General features: G+C 41.6%; 2 protein-coding genes across 3 annotated transcripts; one reads left to right on the forward strand and one right to left on the reverse strand.

Moving 5' to 3' along the window:
* The first annotated feature begins 984 nt into the window (after window positions 1–984).
* On the forward strand, window positions 985–7,241 carry ndel1b (nudE neurodevelopment protein 1-like 1b). The gene is made up of 9 exons (XM_080511514.1): window positions 985–1,097; window positions 2,902–2,998; window positions 4,541–4,694; window positions 5,501–5,649; window positions 5,781–5,917; window positions 6,025–6,192; window positions 6,294–6,385; window positions 6,806–6,951; window positions 7,060–7,241. Exons 2-9 carry the CDS (start codon window positions 2,913–2,915, stop codon window positions 7,148–7,150), a joined length of 1,023 nt encoding a protein of 340 aa, XP_080367640.1. The 5' UTR covers window positions 985–1,097; window positions 2,902–2,912; the 3' UTR covers window positions 7,151–7,241.
* A 3,025-nt stretch (window positions 7,242–10,266) lies between these two features.
* LOC308141377 (medium-chain acyl-CoA ligase ACSF2, mitochondrial-like) lies at window positions 10,267–16,288 on the reverse strand. 2 transcript variants are annotated; one of them, XM_080511510.1, is made up of 17 exons: window positions 16,244–16,288; window positions 15,490–15,829; window positions 14,875–15,070; window positions 14,321–14,449; window positions 13,318–13,371; window positions 12,913–13,031; window positions 12,299–12,461; window positions 12,084–12,179; window positions 11,850–12,001; window positions 11,680–11,771; window positions 11,515–11,591; window positions 11,306–11,413; window positions 11,085–11,236; window positions 10,858–10,987; window positions 10,622–10,732; window positions 10,450–10,518; window positions 10,267–10,372 (listed from the first exon to the last, which is right to left on the reverse strand). In XM_080511510.1, the coding sequence occupies exons 2-17, from the start codon at window positions 15,609–15,611 to the stop codon at window positions 10,322–10,324; spliced, it is 1,821 nt and encodes a 606-aa protein (XP_080367636.1). In that variant the 5' UTR covers window positions 15,612–15,829; window positions 16,244–16,288; the 3' UTR covers window positions 10,267–10,321. The 2 variants fall into 2 exon arrangements, with proteins under 2 accessions (XP_080367636.1, XP_080367635.1); XM_080511509.1 differs by having other exon boundaries at window positions 10,858–10,999.
* Between the last annotated feature and the right edge of the window lie 1,770 nt (window positions 16,289–18,058).

The raw sequence follows: 18,058 nt of genomic DNA on the forward strand, positions 1-18,058 counted from the left end.
TTTCACACTGATAATTCAATTTTTTAAGTCATCAAATAAGCCTTTCATGTCAAGAACAGCTCACACCCTGTGGTTTTGCCTGTTTCGCCTTTTGCCCTCCGGCAGACTCTACAGGTGTATCAAAGCAAAGACTCCGAAACTGTTTCTTTGCCAGTGCCATAACCACCCGAAGTTCACACATTCACTGATTCACACATATTCTGCAAGTCACATACCACACCTCCACAAACAACTCAAACATCTGATATGAAAGATCTGTGATCTATTGACACTATTTTGGTTGTTACATTCAGTTCATATTGGACTGGGAGAGGATCAGCTCTCCTATTTTGTTGTACAGTTTGTAACAAAAACAAAGACTTCTATTTGTATCTCTATTATATGTCTTAGAAAGGGGGGGAAAGTAAGCCTTTAGAATCACAACCATTAATATTCTACAAACATGCACATTTCTGCCGAAATTATTTCATAATAAACTAAACCGTTTTTTATGAAAAAAAAAAAAAAAACCAAACAAACTGTAATCCCACAGTGAAAGTCATACTGTTACAAAGGGGACACGCGTTTTATATCTTGTTAATTCGGTATTATATTCGTATTTTATGCCAACAAAAAAATGTAAATGGAAGTAAGCCTTTAATTAAACAGCCCTTAATATTTCATCAGGTTTTCTATCCCCAATTTCTTCCCCTGGACGCCATACATATAACAATAAAAATGTAGAACATATTCGAAACACTTCATATTTTCATTATGTTACAATTTTATAGGCAGTTAGCGTCAAAATGCATCTTATTTTGACATGTCCTAATATGTTTGTGAATGTTGTTTATTCCTGTACAGACGGTACGCCCTGTAGTCGCCATGGGAACCGCAGTGCCGTAAACCCACAGAAAGGTGTGGCAACTCTGCCGGGCTCTGACGTACTCGTGGGCTGACGTCAGCACGTACGCCCATGTCTGAATTGACGTTGGTTCCGGGAGACACGTTGGCTCTGTCTGACTGCGCTCAGTATCACCGAGGCCCGGGACCGGGAGGCTGCGCTTCACATTACACCGAGACAGGAGACCACCTCGGCCCCTCTTTCACATTAACAGGTACAGAATTAAACTGCGGAAACGCTCCACTCTGCTGTGTTTTACGAGTTATATTGGTACGCTGCGCTCCGTGTCAAGCTGAAGCTCTTTTGTGACTCGCACTACGAGGAGGATGATGATGATGACAGCCCGGTTTTCGATCCAAACAGACGTCGTTAGCCTCCTACAACAACAATCATATCAATTCGGGGTTTTCTTTTTACACTTTACATGTCACAGTTAGACGTTCAATTAAACTGCTGGAGCGTTTAAATGAGCTGCTATAAAGCGGCAGTGTGTCACTTTAAACCGAAATACATTTTAATGTTTTCTCTTTTTGTGACTACATTATAATTTCTGCTTTTTAAAAGGTGACTATTTTGGCATTACTTTTGGCCTTTTAATGTGATGGGATGTTTAAACTGAACCTCTAGCTTTTTCTTAGCTTTCCTATGAGATAATCCTCATTTACTGAAATCAGAACTGCAACCACATCATGTGAGGCTTCTGACCTGATTAGTATTCACCTCATAGAAAACCGAGAATATAATTTGAGTAACTCTCCCTCTAACCCCTCTAAGGCCCCATATTTAAGGATGTGACACCATCACCGTCTGCACTAAAAGCCTTAGTAAGCAGAGTGTCATCAGCTTCAAAAGAGGATGTACTGACAGTAGTGTGTGAAAGGAACTCTTTTTGTGATGTTCTCATTGCTCCATCTATCCTGGCTTCCGTATGCCAATAAAACCAGCGATCAACTTGACACCACTCCTAAGGTTATTAGAATAATAAATAACACTACCATTTGGGTGTCTGCACTTGACACAAGGCATATGTTGTGTCTGATGCCCTAAACCTGTGAAACACTGTACCTCAGGTTCAGTCGTATGTTGCCATTGGTGAGTCCGATGACTGAGCTTATTTAACTGCTGCATTGGGCTTTAATCTATCCACCTAAACTGTTTTCTTTCACTCTTGGGCATCTGCTGGTCCAGACTTGGTTTCTGTATATCAATAGAGATGTGAGTGGTTCATGTGACATATGATACAACTAACATGGGTCAGCACCAGCGGCTTGAGAAAATGTCATTCTCCCCTCCCTTTTGGTGTCCGGCTCCCTTTCAGGAGCAGTGCTCCGACACGTGAGGGTCCTGTAGTCGGTAAACTGTTGACGTGATGTCGCAGGAATGCTTAGAAGGAAGAGCGGGCGGTCTTGCCTCATAATCACCATCCCATATTAATTCTCCTCAAGTCACGAGACAGCGATCATATTTCCAGTGTCACACCTACTGGACTTCATTTTAAGCTATAAGCTTATAGAAACATACACGATTGTTTTTGAGGGGTCTCCACTCTTATGTCTTCTGGCTGACTGACCCATCTGCAGGAAATCCTGCATTGTAAATGCCCCTGGAGCTACAGAAGTGTGAGGCAGCTGCTTTGATGTATTTATTTCTTGGAAACAGCCTTTCACCGCCACATACAACACAGAGTGGAGCTGATTCAGTAGTTTGTTTTTACCGATTCACGTGTCGCTGAAAATATTATGAGCGCACAATGACAAAGTCAAGTTTTATTTTCTTATGTCTTCATGTTTCCACCGAGGAACGAGCAGACATTCAAATCTTGAGGTTTTTTTTGTTTGTCGCTCAGCCGTGAGATAAGAAGGGAATGCACCGGGGTGAATTCTTTCGTGTCAAACTAATCAAACAGGAAATGTGCTCTCCTACCTTTTTGATATAGCAGCTATTTTGGGATCGTCTGTAAAATATAAACTGATTGATCAGTCTGCAAAGCTTATTGCGAATGTGTTTGGAATTCTCAGGGTGCCCTGACATGGAAACAGAGATGATTCCCAAATTTTCCACAAAGGACGAGGAGGTCGACTACTGGAAGTCTCAGGCCCTCAAATATAAGAAAAGGTAGGTGATGTTTGTCTCTTACATGCCTGGATATTTGGTTTGCTGCACTGTTTAACGTAGTTCATTGTAAAAATTACTCATTTGCTTTTAGTGTTTTGTTTGTGGGGAGTGTTACTGCTTGCTTACTAAGCTTTTTTTATGTTTTTTTATTTTTCAAATTTGTATACCTCATAATGTGTGCGGTCTGTCTTCCAAAGCTTTTAATCCAACTATCTTGGCACAGCAATTCCAGCCTATAGTAGGCAGATCATTACTGGTAGATTTGGTTTTGTCTGTAGTCCTGAAAGCCCCCGTTATGTAACTTTATCATCATCTTCACTCATATGTTTGGCCATGTAAAGTCAGTAAAAGCTCCAGAGTGTGGCAGGAACTGTTATGGCAATTCTTTCTGTCTGTCTTTTCTATTTTTGGCTTTGGGGCTCACTGTGTTTCCGGAGGGAGTTTGAGGCCGCACAGAAGGGGTTAAAGTCCCAGTGGTTTTTGAGGAAATGCTTGCTGTAGGTACATTTAGGAAAACAAACCAGACTGTGGAAAATATAACTAAGTGGATGGTTCACTGTGGCTTCTCCCTGTGCTGCCGCGGCACCCAGGGTCTATAAATTACCCTCATTGAAAGTTTATTTTTCTGAAGCTATGTTTGCCTTTTTTTTTTTCAATATAATTCTGCAGCGACTTTGTCTTCAGCATCCAGTTCTGATCATTCAAGCTATTGTCATGTGGTCATACTAAACAATGAAAAGCCCGGGCTTGACAAACATAAGTCATAGGGCGCAGCGTGTCGATCAAACAACCTCTTTGACTCTGGTATGTATGGAGTGACCCTACGCAACAACCGATTCATAGATTCCTCTGTTAGAGCTGTCATTATTCCAGCGCGGGTCAGCTGATCTCAGAACCTCAGTGTTGTCTTGACAGTGAAAGAAAGTGAGGGTGGATGTAAGTGACACACATCTAGAGTTTTTTTTTTTTTTTTCCTTCTTCTTCTTTTCTTGTGGCTGATTAAATTACTGAAATGATTGTGTGGTAAGCAGGGTCAGCCCTGTACAGTGTGTACTCCACACATCCTGTGTCTATGTCCTTATCCCTATCCTGTTTGTTTACCCTCTCGGTTGCGCTTTACTCTTGACCTCTGACCTCTGCCATAGCTGAAGACACATGGCGGCCTGCCTGTTTTTTCCTGAGCTTCCTCTAAAGCGCCGACGGTCACAGTTGTCTCTACAGGGACATATATTTAGAACGCTTAACTTGAAAGTGCTGAGTACACGGTTTCCTGTTTGGTGGGGAGGGAACTGAAGGTAAAAAGAAACCCAACCTGGCCACATTTTGTTTCATCAGGATTTAGTTTCTGGCCATCAGAAAAGAAAAGTTACCAGAACAGACACGAGCCAAAAGCCTGCACAAAAGCCTGTCCGTTTTCTAGAGTTCATGCCCGCCGCCATTCAGCCAGCCAGCTTCACACAACTCAATTGTGGGCAGTGAACGGGGGCAACTGTCATTCAACAATGGGCGTTAATGCTTTTCCCTCATTGTGTGTTCGTCCAGTTGCAATGAGGCCCAGGAGGAGCTGCAGGAGTTCCAGGAGGGGAGTCGGGAGCTGGAGGCCGAGCTGGAGGCTCAGCTCTGCCAGGCGGAACACCGGCTCCGAGACCTACAAACTGAAAACGAGAGACTGAAGAACGAAGTGGGCAACCTCAAGGTCAGTGGACTTGGGAACTTTTCGTGTCCGTACCTTTTGTGGTCCACCGTCTTTTACCGTCTCCAGATTAGGACAGCGATAGTGTAATGTGTTGTTACTTAATAGTTTATCTGGTATCTGGACCCAGAGCACAAGGTGCAATGACATCCTGGTCCAGTTGAGGTAATCCTGCAGCACGTCTTAATTGGATGTCAGGATGAAGAGGAAGGAAATAGATATCTGCAAGGGCAAGTCGGGTTGTTGATAACGGGCAACATGAACCCTGCTCAGGAGTTTAACTGTGACCGTCTCTGGTTCTGGATCCTTTCAGTTCTCCTGTCAGTGAGCCTCAGGGGCCACAGTAAGATAGTTCTGTGAAGAGCTGCAGAGCGAATGAGCCACAAATGAGGGACCCTGAATGGATCAAAAAGACCTTTTGAAAGTCAAATAATGTGGAAAAACACCTTGACTGCCTCATGACTCAGCATTTTTCCTCTTTTGTTGTTTATGACTAAATTCCATCACATTGAATCATCTAATGTCATTTACTATATACTAGTTATTCTATCGTTAATTAGCCTCTCGATGATATTAAGGATGCATTTGGTCATCTTCAGGCCTTCTTCTGTCGTCTGAAATTGGCTCAAAATGGCACAAAGACACAATGTATCATTTTTTTTTTTTTAAAAAGCTCCTCAGAAAACTGAGACAAGTGAGAAGAGTTTCAACAAAGTGTCTAACAGAAGAAGGCTAAACAAATCTTTGTTATCCTCATTCATTTGATCTTTGTGGTCATTCTGCTGTTCTTCACTGTCGGTCCCCTTCAGGAGAAGCTTGAGCAGCAGTACGCCCAGAGTTATAAACAGATCTCTATGCTGGAGGACGACCTGGGCCAGACACGCAGCATTAAGGAGCAGCTCCACAAATATGTCCGTGAGCTGGAACAGGCCAACGACGACCTGGAGCGAGCCAAGAGGTCAGAATGGGATATGACGCACTGCATGATGTGTACACAATGAATCCTGTATGGATTTGGTAGATTTTCTTACACCGCCTGCAGAATTCATTGTTTTGTTTTGTTTTGTTTTTGTTTGTTTTTAAATCTAGAGCCACAATAGTGTCTCTTGAAGACTTCGAGGGCCGTTTAAACCAGGCCATTGAGAGAAACGCTTTCCTGGAGAGTGAACTGGATGAGAAAGAGTCTCTGCTCGTGTCTGTGCAGCGACTGAAAGATGAAGCACGGGGTAAAGAAGAAAGAACAACATGATGGACTCTATCCTTCGCATGCAAATTTGAGACTTGTGAAAGTTGGAAGGCAGGCCTGTTCCAAATGTTTCCTCCTCCTCTGCAGACCTGAGGCAGGAACTGGCAGTCCGGGAGCGGACCACTGACAGGATGTCTGCACCCAGTTCTCCCACCTTGGACATTGACAAGATGGACTCTGCAGTCCAGGCCTCTTTATCCCTCCCTGCAACACCTGTCGGAAAAAGTATAGAGCATGCGTTTATCAACTCAAAAGGTAGGGAGTAATCCTGCTACTTTCACACACAGGCCGTGCATAGATGTACGGCTCTCCAGAGTGTGGTAATTTATTGATTTTGGTTTTGGGTTTTTTTTCAGCTTTGACAAATGGCTGTGGGAACTCGTCCCTCACGCCCTCAGCTCGAATCTCAGCTCTCAACATTGTTGGTGACCTCCTGAGAAAAGTTGGGGTAGGGATTTTTATAATTCCAAAAAAATAACAAAACTCAATAACACTATAATGTATTTGAGCTATTAACTTGTTTGATTGTGATTTCAAAAAGATCCAACCATATTCAGTATTTTGATATGTAGTATGTTGTTTTCTTTCAAAAGTGCAGATTTGAAGTTTGTTTTCCAACATGAGCACGATTAGATGACCACACAAACAACTTCCTGGGCTTGTTATAGAACATAGGGTCACGCTGTAATTCCCTGAAATATAATATAACTCCAGTGTTTCCCATGTATCATTGTTGTTTTGTGAAAACATGCAGTGAATCTAAACGGGCCACGGCAACAACGTGTCCTCTTCAGCGGGACATCCCAGAGACGTTTTGTTTTTGGGGGAGAGACTTTATGGAGATTGTGTTTCTTGTTTTCTTTGCCAGGCTTTGGAATCCAAACTCGCCGCGTGTAGGAACTTTGCCAAAGATCAGGCGGCAAGGAAAAATTACTCCTCAGACAACGGCACGTTGATCAAGAGCAACGCCACCAAGTTCTCCCACTCTCTACACACCACTTACTTCGACAAAACGTGAGTGCGCCTTCGTCTTAAAGAGAGACGCCACAGCTTATCCATGTGGTTCTCGTCTTACCTGCTTTAACAACTGGTGTGTGTGTGTGTGTATTGTTGCAACCGCAGCACTGTTAACGGTTTGGACCCCAGCTGCTTGACCTCCAAGACGTCCTCCAGAACCGTTTCTCCTCCAGGCATGTTACCTCTGAGCGTGTGAAGGATCAACGCACCACAGAAATGTCTGCTGAGACTCCAACTCACTGAACACAGTGCGGGAACAAAGAGAGGACGATTGTGCGAGGGAGTTTGGACAGAAAGCGTGGTGGGTGGGTGGGTGTGGTTGTGTGTGTGTGTGTGTGTGTGCGCGCTTGCCTGTTTGGAGTGTATGTGCAGGAAAGGCTCGAGCATATGGCGAGCTGGCCTCAAGTTTACAGCTTTCTGTGCACCCAAACGTCAGTGCACAGTTCTGTGGGGACGGTCCCACCACATACTTGCATGTGCCTAAAGCTGTACTGCTCTCTGCCTGTATGAATGTCGTGGCGATGCGTTGCTTTCCAGTTGTCACCTTTCGGAGTGGCACAGTTACAATAACGAATCTATAAACTGCGATCCCTGACAAAAGGTCCCGAGTGGACCACAGCGTCTTATCCCAACATTTCCTTCTCTTGTATGTCTACTCTGAATTGCACAGTTGAACTGTTTTTCTTTTCATAGAATGTATTATATATTTAAAAAAAAAAAAATTAAAAAGGGAGATTTGGTAAGTTATATTTCACAGTATGCTTTAAAATGCAACTTTCCCATTTGCTGTTTTCTTGCATGTGTGCATATGTGAGGTGCGGTTGGAGGAGTTTGGGTGGACCGAGGTGAATGTTTGTTTTGAAGCCATGTAGCCATTGTTCTGTCGTTCCTCTCGTCGCTGAATGAAGCCATCAGCTGATTCTCTTTTCTTGGTTAAAGCTGCAGAGAAACACTTTGATTTGTGCAGCAGTTCAGAATATACCCCAGTGGATAGCCACTGTCATTTTCAGTATACTATTTTGCCTTTGCCTAAATGTAAAAAAAAATTTCTGTTACCTTTTTACATGCTTACTTATTTAATTGTGACATGATATTGATCATTGATCTGAGATGCTTTTGGTTTCAGAAACAATCCCCATCCTCACACAAGAGGACACTTAAAACAAGTAGACTGACCCTTCGTTTTATCAGATATGTCTGAATTTATTTTGCATTGTGGCCTTTGTTTTGTGCTCCACCTTCTCTGTTTGTCAGCTTTAATGCATTGATCATTTGAAATGACTGATATTGAACAGGTTTGATGTTGACTCTTTATTCATTCCTCTTCCTGTCTGAATCCTGTTCACCCTCTCTGTTCATTCAAAAGCTAGTATTGATTATTATTTAATGGTATGCGATGTCACTTTGGGCACAGTAGAAGCCTGCTACTAAAATGTTTTTTACAGTCCGTGTATATCTTGTATAGAAGTGTAATTTTTGCCTACCAAATTGTACATATTGACATTTGGCATTAAGGTCCTATTTATTTCAGATTCTGTATGGCATGTGTTCAGAGTTTTACTGTCATACAGTGGTTAAAGCCATTGTGTTAAGATATCAGATTGTTTGTCAGAGTTGTTTAAATAAAGATTGAGACAATAAACGTGTTTCAATAGTTATTGAAAATGCCATAAGGAACCACAGAGGACAAAGACATGTGTTGCTCCAAGCTGTTCATGTTTAACGTCAATGGTTTTTCATGCTGAAGGTTGATGATGTTGCTCATGTTCAACCTTTATTTAGAAACTGTAAAATGTAAGCTATTCTTTAGTCTCTTTCATAAGGTCACAGGTGAAATTTGTCAAGATACAGTATGGTGTCATTTCTTCTCCATTAATTAATTCTTCTTGATCTTGAAGACAAACTTTTTTAATTCAGCAAATAATGTTTTGACACTATGTTGGCTTCAAAGAAGCAGTCAGAGGGTCGCCATCTACAAACAAAATCAGCTGGTCCCACAGTGTCACACAATCTGAACACAAGAGGTGTGTGAGGAGGAAACACTGGGTCTAATCTACAAATGATTGTATTATATACCTGGAAAGTGACTGGGTTAATATGTTACTTTCGCTTGGTGAATACATTGCATTTGTCTCCACTTAATGTGTTGTCTTGGAGTGTCTGACATTAAATCTGCCCAGACTATGGTGATACAATGTAATGGACTGTGTTGGAACAATGTTACTCTGTTCTACACAAACATTACTGCATCAGTCAATTCAAAATTGGGTGGATAGACGGTGGATTGAACAGCAAATAACTAATACCAAAGACATAAAAACCCTCACAATTATAGTAATCGCTGCTGCTGCCATTATTGTGTAAAATACAATCACAGGGTGGATGTTGTTGGAAACATTAAATTACACCTTATTCGAGACAGAAGGGATGGATCTTGCTTGAAGGAAGGTCTCCATACCCTGTTAAGTGAAACTTTGCTGCCCTCTATTGGTGACTGGTTTGGAACTATCTGCACTTTGAGACGCTTGCGGAGAAAACTTCTATGGAATTACATGTGTGCCACAATCCTGAGTAAACAGTGTGAAATTTTGAGCAAAGAAAACAATACTTAAAAGAAAAACGATGTGAGCAAACTAATGTAATCTGTGTTGAGGTTGGGTTTTTTTTGGTTTTTCATATTCGCAACTATCCACATCCATCAATCAAGTGTTTTACCCTGGGTTTTGTTATTTATTCTCCTGCAGATCACTGCTCTATGTGCTCGCCATGTCTATATATCATGTTCAAATTACATATGTGCCAAAACCACAGTAGACTCTGAAGGTTTTCCCACTCACCTCAATTCCTTGTTTGATTTTCAGACAGCCACACCCCAAACACGTCATGTCCACGCCACATAAATTATTTGATTTATAATTCATTTATTCTCTTCTTGCAACGTTGAAATCGAAATGAAGTGAAGACACTGTCACATTGCAAGACTATTAGTACTACATTTTCTGCTGCACTAATATGCTGGTGTGAGGTCTCATCCTGGAGTGGCAAAAGACGCGACGATGGAGCAGAGACTCTTTCATACTCAAGCCCAAGCAATCAGTCATACAACTTTTTACTTCACTTCAGGTAGTGTTCCCCACCATTAGTTTTGTGTAGTGTCCTTTGCGTGTTCCACCCTTGTTTTCTTGGTTAGTTTTATTCAGCCACGATGTGTACTTCCTCATGGCTCATTCTGTTAAGCCAGTTTATAATTATAAAATAACACAGTAATATACAATCTTTAGAAAATCTGAAATAAAATCTTGATTCTTTATTGTCATTTTCATTAGGTCACAGATGAAATATATCTTATACAGTGTAGTCTACACACCTAAAGGCCTAATTTCTTCTCCATTGCCTCCTTTAATTCATTCTTCTTGATCTAGAAAACAAACATCAGTTTTATGTCAGTAAATAAGCCAAATGTTTTGACAATATGCTGGTTTGAATGAAGCCTACCTTTCCAGAAGCAGTCATAGGGTAGCTGTCTACAAACATCACATACTGTGGGATCTTAAAATGAGAAATCTACACAAGGAAAAAGAATCAGTGCAGGAGCTGTACAGCTGAGCTCTGATTAATTAAGTTTTGAACTTTTTGGTGATTGTACGTGATAAGTAGCTGGACTTACCTGGCCTTTGCAGAATCCTCTTATCTCTTCAGTGCTGGAGGTTTGACCGTCTTTCAGCCTGATGCATGCACACACCTGCTCACCCAGCCTCTCATCTTTGACTCCAACCACCTGGAAGCAGAGAGAGCACAACTCAGCCGAATCATTTTCATGTCAAATGTAACCACACACACACTTCATATTATGGACAAAAGCATTAGAGCACTTGCTCTTCTTCTTCTGTTTTCAGACCTCACCTGCACCTCCTGCACTTTGGGATGCTTATAGAGAAATTCCTCTATCTCCGCAGGGTAGATGTTCTCTCCTCCTCTGATGATCATGTCTTTTATGCGCCCCTCAATGCAGCAGTATCCCAGATTGTTGAGGCTGGCAGTGTCGCTGTGAAGTCACAAACCGTTTCTGCTGTTTCCTTTATCCAATCAGCCAAAAAGGTCTCAGGAGTCACAATCAAAATCAATCTTACCCGGTCCTGTACCAGAGGTCTTGGGAGATTGCCTCACTGTTTTTCTCGGGGTCATCCCAGTATCCGAGCATCACACAGGGGCCCCTGATCAGCAGCTCACCTGAAGCCCCCAGAGGGACTGTCTCATCAGTGGCAGGGTCCACCACTTTAGCCTGAAGTCAGACAGATGTACAGACAGTACTGGTTTCTTGCTAAATGTGTTTAAGGAGAGAAATGCATACCTCAGTGTGAGGCATGACGCATCCCACAGTGTTCATCTTCAGTTCATCATCATCTTGTGGAAATCCCAAAAATGTGATAGGGCTGTTTTCAGTGGTTCCATAACCTATCTGTTTGAACATAAAACAACCCATTTGTGTTAATAAGAGTCTCCTATTATAAATGTTATTGTCGAGTTCCCTGAAAAGGAACAGAAATTCTATAAACTCACTGTCATTTCTTTTATTTTCATGTCTGTTACTATTTTTCTCATAATCGCTGGAGGACATGACGATCCTGCCACTATCCCTGAAACACAGCAGGAAGTCTCTCAGAATGCCAGAATATACTGCAAAATACAACACACCAGCTATCTTTTAGTCTCCAGTTCCCTTACCACCTTCGAGAGACGACAAATCATACTTGTGTGCCTCTTGTTGGCTCAGCATGTCAGTGAACATGGTGGGAGTGCCATAGACAAAAGTGCACCTTGAAGTAAAACAATAGAAGAGATGAAACGAGTGCATGGCACAGGATGAAACATTTAAAAGATGCAGAGCTCCATACTTCTCATTCTGAATAGTCTCTAAATTGCAGCGGCTGTCGTAGGCTGAAGAAGGGAACACCAATGTGATGCCGTGCACTGCCATACACATCCCTCCCAGCACCGAGCCGAAGCAGTGGTACAAGGGCACAGGAAGACACACTCGCACCTTGGGCTGATGAATATCGAGAATACAATTATTTCCATTTCACTGATGTTTTTTTTTTTTTTTTTTTTAAAGGACAACAGGAACTCACCCTCTGTTTGTAACCCACCCGAAGGCCCAGGAAATATGCATTATTTACAATATTGTGGTGAGAAAGTGTGGCTCCCTTTGGTTTCCCAGTGGTACCCTGATAAAAACAAACATGCGTCAAGCTTCATTTAAATCCATATTACATCACCCTGCAGGTTCAAGTTAACACAGTAAATGTATTCCACTGTTTACAAAACAAGTAACACTGAAGATTACTGATGTGAACTGGATGTTGATGGGGTCAGTTGAGGTCAGCTTGCTCTGAAGGTCCTGCAGCTCCTTGTAGTGTCGACTCTCGCCTGCTTGCAGCACATCATCAGTGTGGAGCATCCCCGGCTGTCGGCTATCAGTCACAATCACCATTCGCAAGTCTGGCAACCTTGGAGAGCCAAAATACTTGTCTTTGTACCACATTCAGAACTACATCAGACCTGCACTCTGAATGTGTTTCAGATCTTTGAGTTGTTGGAATTTCATCAGACACAGATGATCTACATTTGTCATGGTGTTTAAATCATGCATGCGAGTCTCAACATCTGGCTGTAAAAGCTCACCTCAGGGGGTCCCACTCTTCCTCTCTGGGGAGTCACACTGACCACCCCCACTGTGATACCATGAAACTAGTCACTGGAGGTGGTTGGTCAGTCCTCCCAGGGGCTGATGCCTTAAAATGCCCCCAACTTTAACTAAATCTTTTTGATGGACACTCACTCCCTCTCCCTGCTTGCAACTTTTATCAGTATGACTCATTACAGCCAAACAGCCCATAAAGTGGATTTCCCACATAATGATTTCCTGGTGCGAGACCAGTGTTCCCAACATAGTCATACCTGGAGCTTTGGATCAGGCCTCCCGGTGTCGTGCTGATCTCTGGGCAGATTTCCCGCAGCATCTCACAAAACCTCTGGGTTTTAAAGCTTGTGGGACACAGCACTGCTTTACACTGGATCTAGAAACAGAAAATGATGTTTTGGGTGGAAGCTTCAAGTAGTCATGCAAAAACTATCATTTCATAAAATTGCATAAAAAGAGAGTCAGATGTTTGAGTTGTGTGATATCAATGACATGTTTTGGGGAAATGGCATCCATATGAAGTAATAACAACTTTGTATTGCAAAGATATTGCAAGAAACAACACCAGAGGGTTTTGGTTTTTTTTAAAATCCATTTCTGCAACTCAGGATGAAAAAAAGAAAAAAAAAGAGGTCTGTCTGCATGTGTTAACATGCCGTTACCTTCTGCAGACTAAACGCCACTTCGTTCACCTGATACGCTGGATTCAATGACGCCTGCAAAGTGTAGAGACATAATTTTTAGAAGCTCTTCGATGAAAATGTTTGACATATACACGTGTTTGTATGGGGGATTTTACAATATTTGCTGCTATATCTTGAATAATTTCACAAGCTGACTGCATCTTGTGAATATTTTAGAGTTTCTTCAGATTTCAATACCTTTTCTTTCCCTTGTAAATAATATTTAAATACATTTCTGTTAAATGGAACTCAAATATAAATGATCTTATCATACACACTAACTGGAACCATACAATGAGCAAACAATAAAACCAGCATGCATTGGTACATTTATGATTATGTGTACAGAGATTATTGCAAACACTGTGTTAAGAAGACTATTTCTAACTGATTTATTTGAGTAGTTTCAACTCTATTGTAAGAACTGTGTAACAATTTTATGGTGCGTAGTTTACCATCGGTCATAGGGGCAGAAGTTCAAATGGAAATGCTGTTGGGCGGATATGAGCATTGACCCAGGCATTTATTTTTAGTGTGGCAGGTATGCTATGACTGCAAAACAGTATACAGTATAATGTTTTATAGTTGATCTTCTTGATCTTCACATTAAACCACATTAGATCTCCAAACAAGAGGTAACAGTGATGTTTATACTGCAATATTACCAACAAGGTTCTTCAAGTCTGAGACAATAAACATAAAAAAAATATATATTGAGTGCATTTGACTATGTGTGACTCAGAGCACCCCAGAAAAATATAAAACTCTAATTCTGAAATAGAAAAAACAAAAAAACATAGGTTTTATGTTTGGAGGAATCTTTTGTTCTTTGATCTGGGATGAAAATTCTCCAAGCAATGTTGACAAAATAACCTGAACTTCCCATTTGCTTGGCCATCACTGCCTGAAGCACCTGACCAGTATTTAATAACACAACAATGTTAATGTCAATTTTATATACAGTATATTCACTGCTTCTCACCATTATAATTCCAGCTTTGGCCGTTGCAAACTGAAAGAGAATCCATTCATAAATATTTGGTCCCCAAATCCCCAGTCGATCACCTTGCTTCAGGCCCAGAGCCAGAAGACCTGCAGCGACCTGGTCAACCTGCAAAGAAAAATAAAACACTGCTTTATAAAGACCACAATCCAAATGCTTTGGAAAATATCATGAACTGACTCATAATCAAATGCGAAGATGATCATTACAAAGTACCAGAGAACTGAAGGTGATCATTGGTCAGTATTAGTGTGCAGTGTTTAGTTTTCAATGCATTTAAAACAATTTCTTTGTCTTTTGCCTTAATATAGAGGCTCTTACATATTTAAGATGATGTCTAGTATTAAACAGTCTCTGAACAACCAGACTGAACATTCAGATTTAATGTGAGACAAGCCAAGAATTGTAAATGTATTGTTTCCCTCCAAAATCAGCAAACAAAAACAAAAGTAATCTCTGGACAGGAGAAATATTAGCTTGACTGAAGAAATGTAATAAAGAGAAGGAGTGAAGGTGGGGAGTCTTGGACGCACGTCTTGCTGAAACTGTGCAAAAGTTTTCCGGACGCCTTCCTGCTGGAACACGACAGCTTCGCGGTCGGGCCAGCGCTGGACTGTGGCCTCCAGACACTGGGCCACAGTCAGAGACAGCACGGGGACGGAGGAGGTCCCGTGGACATAACTGGTGGTCAGTGAGGGTTGTAGAGGTGGACTGTCCACATGAAGAGGCCTGGCATGGAAGGACATGTTCAGCAAGAACATACAAGGGTCAAGCGTGAGTTATTCATTCACTGCAGATTACAAGGAGCTGAAGATAAGAGAGCACATGTGCACACTGTGACTTGTCAGAGAAAACATGAAGCTGTTTAAACTTTGTCATGAAAGAGAGTGAAAGAGAAAGACAAAAACATGTAGAAATAACCAGGATCGTTCTCAGTTTGAACATTTTGAAAAGTCCTCAGCAGAGCAAAGCAAGTTAAATGAATGGGAGAAGAAACGCCGTTTCCATGAAACAAATTAACTCCTTGTGTAGAGTACCAGATCCTTTCTTTCTTCACAGATATAATCAATGACATCCAAACATAAGTATTCGTAGCCTCTTCTCTGTTTTAATCACCATTCCCTTGTAGTATGTTCATTGTCACTCACCGGCACCTCTGGAACCAAATTGCATTGTATAACTTCCACGACTTGCTGAGTCTGAGTCCATTAAATAATCTGAGTGTGTGTCCACAGGACCTCAGGACGGATGAAGACATCAGCATCGACATTTGGTTCCACACTGTCACACAAGCTGAACGCAAGAGGCGTGTGAGTAGGAAACACTGGATCTCATCAACAAATGTGTGTTATATACCTGGAAAGTGACTGGGTTAATATTTAACTTCCGCTGGTCTTTATTGACCCATTTAACATCTGTCTGGTGTGTTGAACGGGTGATGGATCCTCCCACCACAAGAACCTCAGTCCAGACTGTAGTGACAATGGCCTGAACACAGTGTTGGCATAATGATCAAATGCACATGCAGATTACTCAGGATTTTTGGTGATCTTATCACTGACTGAATCGCACACATCCTTGCAAAATGCTCTCATCAACGACTCAACCTTTAACCTAATTCAGGCTCACATCAGCACAACCAACATGTTTGTTTCACTGGAAGCAGAGAGAACAGAACTCAGTTCTCCCAGCACACAAGCATTGCTGCAACAGTCAAAATTAGAACAATAAAAGGTGGATAGAACAATAAATAAGTGAGATCATAGTAAAAAAGACTGCTGCTCTCGTTATTGTGTAAAATGTAAAGCAACAGGCTGGACGTTGCTTGAAACATTACATTACACTACACATGTAAAGACTCTTTTTCAATCACAGGTAAAAGCAGGAAAACATTTTAGTTACCTGTTTGACACGTTTCAGCTGTGACTGCGGCTTCCTCAGTGTCCTCTGACGTGTGACAGCATGTCAGTCTTCATCAGTTCACCGACACGCCCTCAAACGTTTGAGAATGCCCTGAGGAAGGCTGCAGTCGCAGCCAAAACATATCAGCCCGGTTAAAAGAAAGGTTTTCCTGCTTTTACCTGTCGTTAATAAAAACAGTCTTTACATATGTATTGAGAGCAACAAAATGAACACAATTCAACTAGGACATTACACATTTTTCCAGACGAGACCTGGGAATCATAAGGACCGGGGGCCTTATGATTCCCTTTTGCTTTGGTTCAACGGCACTCAGAGTCCATAGGTAGTTTTCAATCAAATAAGATGCATGCATTACTCGCAAACTATTATTGTATTTATTACGTCCACCAAGGACATATTAAAATCATTGGTGTATATTTATCCGTTTGCATAACTGTTAGCAAGATTACATCAAAACTAATGCACAGAATTTGTTGAAATTTTCACCACTACTTGATATTAGGCCATGGAAGAGTCCCTTAAATTATGGACTTGATCAGGATCTGGATTCTGGATCTGGGTATTGTTTTATAGGCTTTTACGTTTTACGTCAAAACTACATGACAGATTTTCACCACATTTCTGAGTCCAGGTCAACCTTTAGTGGACGCCTGAAATTTCAGATTGCATGTCTCTCATGTGGCCCTTTGAGAAATGTAATCACCCACCCTTGTTCAAGACAGAGGGAAAAGATCTCTTGAAGGAAGGTCTTTGCCTGATATGTGAAACTTTGCTGCCCTCTATTGACGCTGAAATCTCATCTGCACTTTGGGCCGCTTGTAGAGGAAATTCTTAGATGAAAAATTCTAATCTAATGCAACTTTCTGACTAGAATCATCTGAGAATAAATATTAACATGTTCTGTGTGCTATAGACTTTTTTATTTTGTTTGCTTGTTTATAAACTCTCCTGTTACAAATGTTTCCTCTTCCTCTGCAGACTTGAGGCAGGAACTGGCAATATGGGAGCGGACCACTGACAGGATGTCTGCACCCACTTCACCGACCTTGGACATTGACAAGATGGACTCTGTCGTCCAGGCCTCTTTATCCCTCCCTGCAACACCTGTAGAAAAAAGTATAGAGCATGAGTTCATCAACTCAAAAGGTAGGAATTAATCCTGGTACTTTCACCTACAGTACTTACATATATGTACAGTTCTTCAGAAGTTTGTGCTCCACCTTTACTGTTTGTCAGCTTTAATGCATTGCCAATTTGAAATGACTGATATTAAACAGGTTTGATATTGACTCTTTATTCATTTCTCCTCTTCCTGAGTGAATCCTGTTCACCCTCTATGTTCATTCCAAAGCTGGTATTATTATTTTCATTTGCCTGAAGGCCGTGGATATTATAACGCAGGCAAATTTACCCGTCCTTGCAAGATCGGGTGGATTTCACCTGCTGAAGTCTTATATTGAATCAATGGGAAACATCATGCAAGATTCTTGACTACGAGAGGTGATCCAGTTGATCTATCCTGGAAATACGACCAACACATCAGCAAACCACATCATAGATGAAGGATGCTTTGACAAGCCAATCGGTGCTCACCTCCTGGTGGATGTGTCCACCTATCAGCACATTATGAAACTTGCCTTCACTGAGAAGGAGCATGATGACACGAGGACCCTTACTGATGAAGTGGTCGATGGAAGGATGGGATCCAAACACACAGACTCAGTAGTGGCAGTGCTTGAGCAGAGGTTTGAAGAAACCTTGACTCGCCAAAGGGGGAAGAACACCTGCACTATG

Source organism: Blennius ocellaris (assembly GCF_963422515.1).
Source record: "Blennius ocellaris genome assembly, chromosome: 16".
NCBI classification, from domain to species: Eukaryota; Metazoa; Chordata; class Actinopteri; order Blenniiformes; family Blenniidae; genus Blennius; species Blennius ocellaris.